Raw genomic sequence first — 12,514 nt, 5'->3', positions numbered from 1 at the left:
AGTTTTTTAAGGTATATTTCCGGAGAATTCAGGTTTATGTAGATTTTTATAGTATATGTGGTCTCGTTACATTCAGTCACAGTTTTTTAAGGTATATTTCCGAAGTAGTCAGGTTTATGTAGATTTTTATAGTATATGTGGTCTCGTTACATTCAGTCACAGTTTTTTAAGGTATATTTCCGAAGTAGTCAGGTTTATGTTGATTTTTATAGTATATGTGGTCTCGTTACTTTCAGTCACAGTTTTTTAAGGTATATTTCCGGAGAATTCAGGTTTCAGGTATACCTCGATTTGTAAGTTTGCTTCCACAAATATAAGGAAATCGTTTATTTTTTATGCGGATAAAAGTTTGGTTTATCAAGAATCTCAACTGTCCATGAGAGATCAGATTCATATACTTTGAGGTCTCGTGCAGAATTTTGAAGAATGCTGATCTTGGTATCTCTTTTTGATATGTAAATTTGAACATTAATATTTTTGGTGCAGAAAAAATGTCCTCGGATAAAAAAAAAACTTGTTGGAATAATAAATCCTATTTATATAGTCATTCTGAAGACAGTTTCTACACAAACGTTAATACCTTCAACGGTTGAAAACACATAGAAGGATGATGAAATGTTATTGTCAACGAACTACAGGGATCGATCATTGATGATCTTACTAATCAGGTTCTTGAATCATCTTCCACTTAATTGGAGTACATAAATTCAAATAAAAGTGTGACTTATTGATAAATATTATATTTCTTTGTGTGATATAAAGCTGGACGTGTTTGATGCTCGTTAGTTTGCCTGTTGTTTCCGTTGTTTTATATGGCACCGCATACTTGGATAAACCTAGGTTTACATGGCAGGTGTTGTCGATAAAACAGAAGACGCGTACACTTTCGGAACACCAGATTTTTTTACTAGGGATAACTTTTCATAATTCACCTAAATCATATCCAATAATACAAATGTCAGATATAAACATTGAATGTAGAATTAAGCTTAAGCCCTTTCAAAATTTTAAAACTTTGACAAGATCAGCCTGTTTTTCATTTTTAACTGAAACAAGATATAAGACTTGAGCACAAAATTCATGCTTGAGCATGAGAACGGTTTCGTGAATACGGTTCCTGATCTCATTCCCCTTTTGTTTTTACTGGAGTCTCCGTGTAAGTCTTTATTTTGTTCATGCTTTGTCCTGGTTTTATTGAATTTGAATTTGAATTATGATAATGTTGACGTGTTTATTATATAAAATATAATTTTTTATTCAGAAACAGCAAAAAGCAGCATGGGTAACTGGTCGTTTGGCATTGTCTCAGCAGTCCAGCCGATTTGAGCTTCCAATGGATATGAGGGTCTTAGAAAGTATGTCAATATTCATGTTACAACGAACACGAAAGTGTGATTTGCAATACACATAAGATTCTTGGGTTTCTAGTAAGACAATTATTAAAAACTGCTTTGCTAGATCTGGTACCTTATCATTTGATATTTCTTTAATTTTGTGTATCGTCACTAATAGTTTACCAATGTGTGTGTCTGAGGCTTCATGGCATTCATATGGTTTAATGTTAGCATTATTGTTTTCATTGCCATGTTTCGGAAAGGTCCCAGGCCTCAGTATCATGAAACGATCTGAAGTTGAAGTTATTAATTGGCTAATTACGGATAACGTCATATAATTGGCTGAGAAAACTCAAGTTTAAGTTACAGGATTAATAGGCAAGGTCTAGTAAAATCCAGTTGTATCCTCTTGATTTTGTGTCATGAGTGATGCGTTAGTCCCTGGGTTCATTACGTCATATGTGATGTGTTAGTCCCTTAGTTTATTACATGTCTCTAGAAACTATTATCTCTGATTTTGACTCTAAAATAATAACATTCTTAATTCAACAAAGAAAGCATCAAATGCCATTAAATGCAGAAACAACTTATCGGTTTGCTTGCCTTGACCCAAAAAATGATGTTTGGTTGTTTGGTACCTATCAGCTGAAATATAAATTTTTGGAGTGCTAAGTCATGATATTTCTTCTTTTGTAGCTATGACAACCCAGGAATATATCAGAGAATTCTGTAAAATTACAAAGAGACGACAGAAACTATATTCAGATGTGTTCAGAAGAAATGCAAAACAGAAGGAGAGGAACGTATATGTGATCCCGTTCAAGGTGGGTACTGTCAGACAGATAATTGGTCTTTATTCTGTCCTAGAGATCACTTTTGTGTGGTCCTGTCATGGATAAAAGCATCACACTGATTAATTAATCTGGACATGTTTGATTCTCGTTAGTTTGCCTGTTACTTCAGTGGTTATATTTCTTCTTCTCATTTGGGAACGTGACATTATTTGCTTGGGTTGACAAAGATTTGCATAGCGATTGTCGTTTCGTCGATGAAGCAGAAGATGCTGATTCTTCCGGAACACCTGATCATGTTCTCAATGTACTTTTTCAGGAGTCTACGTGTAGATCTTATTTTGTTCATATTTTTTATGATTCTATTCACATATGCATATTTTTTCACTGAGAAAAAACAAATACATAAGATATTTGAAATTCATTTGCTTTTGATGCAGGACCTGCGAAAGTCTCTGATGGACGTTCTGGTCAACACCTTAACAGATGACCACTTCACCATGCTTGTAGACCACATGGACTTCTCCCCTGATGCTGAGATTGATCTGGTCTTATTTTCAGCTTTATCTGCTCTGGCAGAACGCCTGATGTACCCGGAGTTTGTGTAAGTTTTGGTCTGTTTACTTTACCCAGAGTCTGTGTTGTACACAGCATTGTACACCTTTCAGCGTGCAATATCTAAACATTTGCATGTAAAGCATAGCAGAACGTCTTTAATACAAGTATTCAAAAGGGCTTAAATAACTACTCTCAAACTGGTACTGGCATTTTTTATTTGTGTGTCTTTTACATATAATTGCAGTAATTTAATTCAGAGCTATGACCCGATTCGAGTTCCTGTCATTTTTCTTAAAACTTGGTGTTACAGAACTCAAGAGACGGTAGATATGCCAGATTACATGAAAGAGAAGATTGAGTGTGCAGATTTCGGGGCTCTCAGGTGGAAGATGCAAGGAGTTAATGTCAGTCCAGGAATAAAGAAACTATTGCTGCAGCTCAGCTGATAATTGGTTAATCCATGTTTCTATGACAAAAATTCTACTGCTACAGCTCAGTTGTTGTTTAATCCTGGTTTCTAGGGCAATGATACTACTGCTGGATCTTTAGCCGATGATAAGTCAATACTGGCAATGACACTGCTGTTACAGCTCATCTGTTGATTTGTCAATCCTGGTCAATATGGCAATACTACTGCTGCTGTAGCTTAGCTGTTGGTCGGTCAATCCTTGTCTCCGCGTTAATAATGCATACTCTGTGTCCTTATCAGCAGGCGATTTAGCTTGGGATGGTGACATATGAACGTCAGGTTTACTGACCAACGTCTAAAGTAGGGTATCTTTTTTATTTTTCTTACTTTTAGTTTGCAAAATTACTAGTCGACAGGGATGGACTACATTATACGATGGCCGCACATGCCAGCAGAAATGCTGTACATCTTAACAACCATGATAACCGCAACAATTGTGTTGAACATCCTTACAAGAGCGGAGGACATCTTAAAAGTCTACGGTCATCAAACGAGTAAAGACAAGAGACTTAAAGCTCGACTTAGGAACTAAGTGAAACCAATTTGTACTTCCCACAGTATAACTCGTCGCGATTTATCTTGGGGAAAATACATCTGGATATCAACTCCATGTTCCACGTGTCAATGGAATGGTGTCAGCTTAATTAATGATATGTATTTTATACATGTACAGAAAAACAGCTGGATATCAATAAGTTTATCAATAAATTACACGTAGGAGTTTAGAGTCAAGTTACTAAGATATCAACATTACCGCAGAGTTTTAAACGATGTCAGAATGATTTACAGCTAAGTTCAAACATGTATACCTGTATTCTTATTGATTATAAATACAAAAGACAGCTGATGTGTCACTGAACAATGTTGTAGATTATAACTGCTGAAAAAATGGAAGTTTTCTCTCACTACTATCATACATAACGTATACAATACATAAATGCCTGCATCATGTGACCGTCAATTATGGGGAAATGAATCCATTTACTGGAGACTACTTGTTTTTCCTGTTGGCTTTGTTTACATTAGTAAGATATTAAAAGAATACATAGTTGTCTCCCTTCGGCTGTGTACTTAACATACAAGGAAGACCATATGTATATTATATAAAAGGGGTAGATGGTTGTCTTCCCTTTGTTGATTCAAATATACAGAGTTATCTCCCCATCATTACAATAAATTAAATGTAATACTTATCACAGCTATATATTTCCAAATTCATTTCGGTGATATCCCAGGATATTTATTTCAGATGAACATAATTATAGTTTAAACGGAAACAAAGATAGGTTATTTGTAATATTCTCTTAATTTTTTATGTATATGCCATTTTCTACGTAACATAAATATTTAAATAAATATTTTAGTTATATTTGTTTAAATAACATTTCAACTGTATATCTATGTTGATATATATGTCTATATATATCTTTGTAGATCTTAAATGACTACTTGCAATTTTACAATATTTTTAAATGTCTATCATTCAAACTGCCTTTTACATATGTTCACTTCATATATATTTCACTACCTATATTTATCATTACAAGCCTAACTGTGATAGATAGTGATGCTTCAACAGACTTAACTGTCGTGAGATTAAATGTACATTATCATAATACCAACAAGTGTTCCTCATTTTTATTTCTTGTGATACTGTTCTCTCATTAACTTTAGCACCAAGAGCTCGAGATAAATACCACAAGCAGCAATTTGAGACAATCGTTTTTCTATGAAAAAAAGCAAAATATTGAATCATAGTCGCAAATACGACGCTGTATATTCTATCCGATTGTTTAAATGGTTGTCAAGGCAACCTTCCTTGCTGATTGTAGGTTTAAAACGGGAGGGAAAGCCCAACGTTTTTACCAGAGATCAAGGCCAAGTGAACCCATTAGTTATCAGTTAATCTGAATTACCAACGGGGTGTCGGTGATTTTTCGCATACCACAAATTGTGAGCCAATATTCGGTTTACTCAAGACTTCATTATTTCATTTAGGAAAATGAACTGGAACAATAACACAACAGTTTATTTCAACAGTACAATTTATTCAAAAGAATAAAGATATAATAAATCAATAGAAAAATCATTTACTATTCAGTTTAACAGTCTATAGAACCTACCCAAAACTGACACCATCTGTACTATATCATGGACATCATTGTTACAAATAAAACTGGTATCATCTGTAATATATCACGGACATTATTGTTACACATAAAACTGACACCATCTGTAATATATCACGGACATCATTGTTACACATAAAACTGACACCATCTGTAATATATCACGGACATCATTGTTACACATAAAACTGACATCATCTCTTCTATATCACGGACATCATTGTTACACATAAAACTGACATCATCTGTATTATATATCACTGACATCATTGTTATATCACGGACATCATTGTTATCATTGTTACACATAAAACTGACATCATCTGTACTATATCACGGACATCATTGTTACACATAAAACTGACATCATCTGTACTATATCACGGACATCATTGTTACACATAAAACTGACATCATCTGTACTATATCACGGACATCATTGTTACACATAAAACTGACATCATCTGTAATATATCACGGACATCATTGTTACACATAAAACTGACATCATCTGTAATATATCACGGACATCATTGTTACACATAAAACTGACATCATCTGTAATATATCACGGACATCATTGTTACACATAAAACTGACATCATCTGTTCTATATCACGGACATCATTGTTACACATAAAACTGACATTATCTGTAATATATCACGGACATCATTGTTACACATAAAACTGACATCATCTGTATTATATCACGGACATCATTGTTACACATAAAACTGACATCATCTGTAATATATCACGGACATCATTGTTACACATAAAACTGACATCATCTGTAATATATCACGGACATGTTACACATATATCACTGTATTATATCACGGACATCATTGTTACACATAAAACTGACATCATCTGTAATATATCACGCACATCATTGTTACACATAAAACTGACATCATCTGTACTATATCACGGACATCATTGTTACACATAAAACTGACATCATCTGTAATATATCATTGTTACACATAAAACTGACATCATTGTTACACATAAAACTGACATCATCTGTATAAAACTATATCACGGACATCGGACATCATTGTTACACATAAAACTGACATCATCTGTTCTATATCACGGACATCATTGTTACACATAAAACTGACATCATCTGTAATATATCACGGACATCATTGTTACACATAAAACTGACATCATCTGTAATATATCACGGACATCATTGTTACACATAAAACTGACATCATCTCTTCTATATCACGGACATCATTGTTACACATAAAACTGACATCATCTGTTCTATATCACGCACATCATTGTTACACATAAAACTGACATCATCTGTATTATATCACGGACATCATTGTTACACATAAAACTGACATCATCTCTTCTATATCACGGACATCATTGTTACACATAAAACTGACATCATCTGTAATATATCACGGACATCATTGTTACACATAAAACTGACATCATCTGTAATATATCACGGACATCATTGTTACACATAAAACTGACATCATCTGTTCTATATCACGACATCATTGTTACACATAAAACTGACATCATCTGTTCTATATCACGGACATCATTGTTACACATAAAACTGACATCATCTCTTCTATATCACGGACATCATTGTTACACATAAAACTGACATCATCTGTTCTATATCACGGACATCATTGTTACACATAAAACTGACATCATCTGTTCTATATCACGGACATCATTGTTACACATAAAACTGACATCATCTGTAATATATCACGGACATCATTGTTACTAAAACTGACATCACGGACATCATTGTTACACATAAAACTGACATCATCTGTAATATATCATTGTTACACATAAAACTGGTCATCATCACATAAAACTGACATCATCTGTAATATATCACGGTCATCATCTGTATTATATCACGGACATCATTGTTACACATAAAACTGACATCTTCTGTTCTATATCACGGACATCATTGTTACAAACACCAACTTTACAATACAGACAAATGAATTTAACGGACAACAATAAAAACAAAAATTAAATATATTAATGATTCAACTTTTAATGTAACTTTCTATGAATATGAAAATATTTGTAAATTGATAGAAAATTAATTTTATACGTCATTTTAATTAGATACTCTATGTGTACCATTTGATATCATAGTCAAACAAATGATCTCTCATCCCTCATTCATCTCTCTTCATTTCATATACATCACACCCTCAAACATCTCCAGCTTTCCGATCATTTCTTGTACACGGTAACCCCTTACTTCCCTCGCCATGATTTGTATATTGTACCCTCATACTTCCCTCGTCACGTTTTATACATAGCGTCCTCATACTTCCCTCGTGACGTTTATTCATCGCGTCCTCATACTTCCCGCGCCTGATCTTGTACATTCATGAACCACCTTGTCTATATTGTATTGTACAATTACAAACATCAATCATGGTTTTCTGTAGGATTAAATTGTCCTCATACCTGTCTTGTCCTCACCCGTAATTCAATGGCATCGCGTTGTTGTATTGGTCGCCATTTCCGCACAATTGACAAGAAAGTCTTTCTAAAGTCATGATTCATCACGAGGTAGATGTACACATAGAAATAATAACTCAATAGAAGGAAAAAATGAGTGATGATAATCTCGTCACCTCCTCCGGAAGTGACGTCAGGTATAGCAGAAATAATTTGTCTGACGCGAACGGTTGCTGATGGTATCTCAACGAGCAGACATAACGTTAAGATGACCAGGACACTACATTCTTTGACTGTTTGATTCTTCGCTTGGCGCCGTCCAGTCCTACTGTTTTTAGACAAATTTTGACGCCTTGTATTGTTTCTACAAATGGCAGATATGAGCAGCACATACACTATAACGAGGATGGCACACGGGATTATATGGACGACAAGTGCCACAAACCAGTCACAGAATGCGGCATACACGTCCGCACCATTGATAAAACGATACCTCGCCCTGCACGTTAAGATCTTCCCGACAGAGTATGCAGTGCCATTCATTACAATACTTTCATCGAAATCAATTAATTCAAAGTCAAATAATTTGACAATGTTTACTAAAACGCCAGCACCGGATATGACTTTAACCAGTCTTGTCATGTTTTCAATATTGTACCAAGAAACACAGGAAAACGGAAATCTAAACACTAAATATCTCTGTATTGAAAGACCAATGAACTGCCACATGGAAATAGTATGAAATATATGCGGAAGTACAAAGCCTAATATCCGGAAAACCCCACACCACGGTTTCGATATGGAAGGCGGGAAATTCGGTCCAGCAAATAAGTAAAAGTGTACCGGAAGTTGGACGATTCCGACGAGAGAATTACAACACGCGATAGCAGCGTGCTGTATTCGAGATGCTGATCCTTTTTTAGGGAGATCCGAGTACATCGTGATGACTACCATGATGTTATTTATAAACGTAAGGATGACGATAATGGGCGCTGCCACTCCGTACAGAGACCGGGCCAGCGATGTGTTGAATACAGGAGGAATATCATATATCAAGGGAGGTAATCCCATTTCCGCTTCCTCCATTTTGAATGTGTTTCGTGCTGGGGATTCGATGTATAAAGTCCTCTCGTCGTTCTGCAATGAAATCAAGAACAGCAATAACAGTTGCGCATGTGAAGGCATGTACATACCTGTTTGTATAAATATTTCACGTTGTTGCATGTCATTCCTTATCCGCAGTAATCACTTAATCTAGTAAACGATATACACATTGTTAATATGTATCTATATGTATTGTACATATATTAATATATATATATTCTAAATTTCTAAATTCATACCTTCTGTACTAAATTACCGTTTATCGGTATATCGATGTATATATAGATGTATCTTTAAAACGCTTTGTGTATCGATAAGATATTTGATCAATAAATGCATCACCTGAAGATGGCCGTTAGGCCTGAAAACATTAGCGGAATCCATTTGCCGTGTTGATTTTATTTTTTTCAAATATCATATATATTCCAAATTTCTAACTTCCTACCTTCAAAAAATAAATGACCATTACAAGATGTTGATGTGGATCTCAAAAATAACAATCAAAATAACATGTATCGTCAAGGTCATACTAAATACAAATATTGATGTTTTGTAAACATGTATCGCATTGTGTTACTCCGTACTAAAGAAACTGAGTCAACGGAACGCAAACTGTCACGTGACACAGTTGATCAGTTATCTTACAACCTCTCGAAGTTTAAATTATAATCACTGCAAACGTTTTGACTTTGACAGAATGTCTTGATAAAATATAGAACAAGTCTGAAATTTTGCGATCGTGAAATTTCCTTTACCTGATAGTAGTACTTTGTCTCCCCTGCTATTTTCTTTTTAAAGTAGTTTTCTTTCGTAATCCTTTTTAATGGTAATATATAAGGCAATTTTACCAATACTTGGAGAGCGATTTGAAGAAAAATAAAGGCCAACACTCTCGACAATATTAGAGAATATATGCACCAAAACCATTACACAATATAGTTTTTTCAATCTAATGGATATTAAAAGCAAAACAAGCATTGAAAGCAGTACTTTTAATGGATTTTGGAAACATAGGGATAAGCAAATGGGTAATTACGGGCTAACATGTCGGTATAACATTATATCACCATTACAAAGACTACTGTCATTAACATAATCTTTACATTGGAATACCATCACATCGATCACGAATATACATGTAGACAGAGAAATTATAACTACCTATCAATTAACTAATTGAGCCATCTTGAAATAGACTTGACGTGTATGACTATCTGTATGCAGGTAAGTTAGTTAAAATATGCAGTGACAGATAAATATGGTTTTTCCTCCTATACACAACTATTATCATATGGTAATTTAACGTCGGTGGAAAAAGAATTGGATAGTTATACCGAAATAGAAACGATAACAAACCGGTATGCGGTATCTCGATGCATAATAAAATTAATTATCGATTTGTATGACTCTGGGGCATGTACCAGATGGAGTATGATAAAAAAAAAATCATCATTTATGCATATTATGAAAAAAACATATTTTGTTTAATAGGAGTTGTCTCCCTTATTACACAATAATTTTGGTGAAAATAATTTCAACTTGAATTTCTTTGGATATAAAACCATGTTGTTCCTGAAATATTTTTTATTCTATAACACAGCACAAACCTAACAGCAAAATCCACCGATATATTACAAATAATCAAAATTAGTTAGAAATTGAAATACGAAACAAAGGGATGACTACAATCGATCTGCACCGTGTCACTTACACGTAACGTAGTGTGTTATCGACCTCTCCACGGGACAACCAAGCTAGATATATTAAAGGAAGGCTTTTCCTATGAACTAGTGATACTGAACCCCACAGTATAAAGTCTGCGATAAGCTATATTTACCTAGAATCGAGATGTATCCAGACACGGATGCTTGTGAAACGCCGCCATTTCCAATCCCGTAAAATTACCATAATTTATCGTAATGTATGATAACCACAGAATCTTCGTCATGGTAACTCTTTAGTCCAAGCCATGTATCTGTGTTTATTTCATGTATTATTAATTTGCATTTCTATCGTTTTAATGTAATTTTCACGTTCTCTTTTACGTCAATATTTTCGCAGCATCAAATAATAAACTTCAGTCCAGTTTTTGGTATTTTATTGATTAAACCATACTTCAGATCATATTTTCAAATATCTCTCCTAGATTTACAGACGTTTAACCCAATTACCACTAATGATTATCAGAAGGAATTTGTTCTTTAAATAACTAGAAATTTGTTGACCATGTCATCTATGTTTTCTACCCACCAGAATTGAAAATCAAGGACTACATCGTCCACTTATCTCAGTGTTTTCTTATCACGAAATCAATAAGAAACAACTTGTCAGATAAAATGATGTGGTGAATGTATTTCTACTACCACAACCACTGTGTTAAGTCTAATCATTGGTGACTACCAGCTAATGTTGCCTGATTAGTATATATTATTAATTGTCTACCACTTAGTGTCTACTAGTTAGTGTATACTGTATAATGTCTACCACTTAGTGTCTACTGATAAGTGTATATTGTTTGCTGTTTACCAGTACGTGTCTACTGGTAAGTGTCTTTTGATTAACATCTATCAGTAAGTGTCTTCTGATACGCGTACATTGGTAAGTGTCTACTGTTTTATATCTACTTAGTGTCTACTGTTTTATATCTACTTAATGTCTACTGTTTTATATCTACTTAATGTCTACTGTTTTATATTTACTTAGTGTCTACTGTTTTATATCTACTTAATGTCTACTAGTTACAAGTTTTATATCTATTTAGGGTCTACTAGTTAGTGTCTACTGTTTTATATCTACTTAGTGTCTTCTAGTTAGTGTCTACTGTTTTATATCTACTTAGTGTCTACTAGTATGTGTCTACTGTTTTATATCTACTTAGTGTCTACTAGTAAGTGTCTACTGTTTTATATCTACTTAGTGTCTCCTAGTTAGTGTCTACTATTTTAGATCTATTTAGTGTCTACTAGTTAGTATCTACTATTTTATATCTACTAAGTGTCTACTGTTTAGTGTCTACTTAGTGTCTACTGTTTTATATATATCTAGTGTCTACTAGTTAGTGTCTACTAGTTAGTGTCTACTGTTTAGTGTCTACTGTTTTATATCTACTTAGTGTCTCCTAGTTAGTGTCTACTGTTTTATATATATCTAGTGTCTACTGTTTTATATCTACTTAGTGTCTCCTAGTTAGTGTCTACTGTTTTATATCTACTTAGTGTCTACTGTTTTATACCTATCTAGTGTCTACTAGTTAGTGTCTACTGTTTTATATCTACTTAGTGTCTACTGTTTTATATCTACTTAGTGTCTACTGTTTTATATCTACTGATAGGTGTCTTCTGTTTAGCGCCTACTGTATAATACCTACTTGTTTGTATTTAGCTTGAGAAACTGGGGTTCATATGGTGGTTATACATGAGTTATGAGATAAAAACCCAATTTGCAAGTAAACCATGACGTGGTTTTGTGTTTCATCAGTCTCTCACGGTTTCCAAAACCTTTCAAAATAGGATTATAGAAGCAACCGATATTTTTATAAACATTACTCGTGATGTTTACAAATTTCGGAAAAAATGCTCTTTAAATGAAGATATGATAAGAGAAGACGTGTGATGTACAAAATGTGCTCGAACGTGTTTAGAAGGTT

At 34.0% G+C, this 12,514-nt stretch overlaps 2 protein-coding genes across 2 annotated transcripts in view; one reads left to right on the top strand and one right to left on the bottom strand.

Moving 5' to 3' along the window:
• Nucleotides 1-3,129, top strand: part of LOC132560889 (uncharacterized) — a 55,633-nt gene extending 52,504 nt beyond the window's left edge. The window contains exons 13-16 of the mRNA XM_060225590.1: nt 1,262-1,355; nt 2,031-2,158; nt 2,566-2,729; nt 2,994-3,129. Of these exons, the coding sequence (XP_060081573.1) occupies nt 1,262-1,355; nt 2,031-2,158; nt 2,566-2,729; nt 2,994-3,129 (522 nt within the window). The remainder of the gene's footprint in view (nt 1-1,261; nt 1,356-2,030; nt 2,159-2,565; nt 2,730-2,993) is intronic.
• Nucleotides 3,130-7,764: 4,635 nt separating this feature from the next.
• Nucleotides 7,765-10,770, bottom strand: LOC132560888 (sex peptide receptor-like). Its single transcript, XM_060225589.1, has 2 exons — nt 10,706-10,770; nt 7,765-8,901 (listed from the first exon to the last, which is right to left on the bottom strand). Exon 2 carries the CDS (start codon nt 8,848-8,850, stop codon nt 7,765-7,767), a length of 1,086 nt encoding a protein of 361 aa, XP_060081572.1. The 5' UTR covers nt 8,851-8,901; nt 10,706-10,770.
• Nucleotides 10,771-12,514: the final 1,744 nt, after the last annotated feature.

This window comes from Ylistrum balloti, unplaced genomic scaffold (assembly GCF_031769215.1).
Source record: "Ylistrum balloti isolate Yb309-2 unplaced genomic scaffold, AGI_CSIRO_Ybal_v1 Utg371128, whole genome shotgun sequence".
Classification (NCBI taxonomy): domain Eukaryota; kingdom Metazoa; phylum Mollusca; class Bivalvia; order Pectinida; family Pectinidae; genus Ylistrum; species Ylistrum balloti.
This window is presented reverse-complemented; position numbering and strand designations above follow the sequence as displayed.

Excerpts from the sequence above, each read along its gene's own strand:
- LOC132560888 (XM_060225589.1), bottom strand. The coding sequence starts at position 8,850 with ATGGAGGAAGCGGAAATGGGATTACCTCCCTTGATATATGATATTCCT.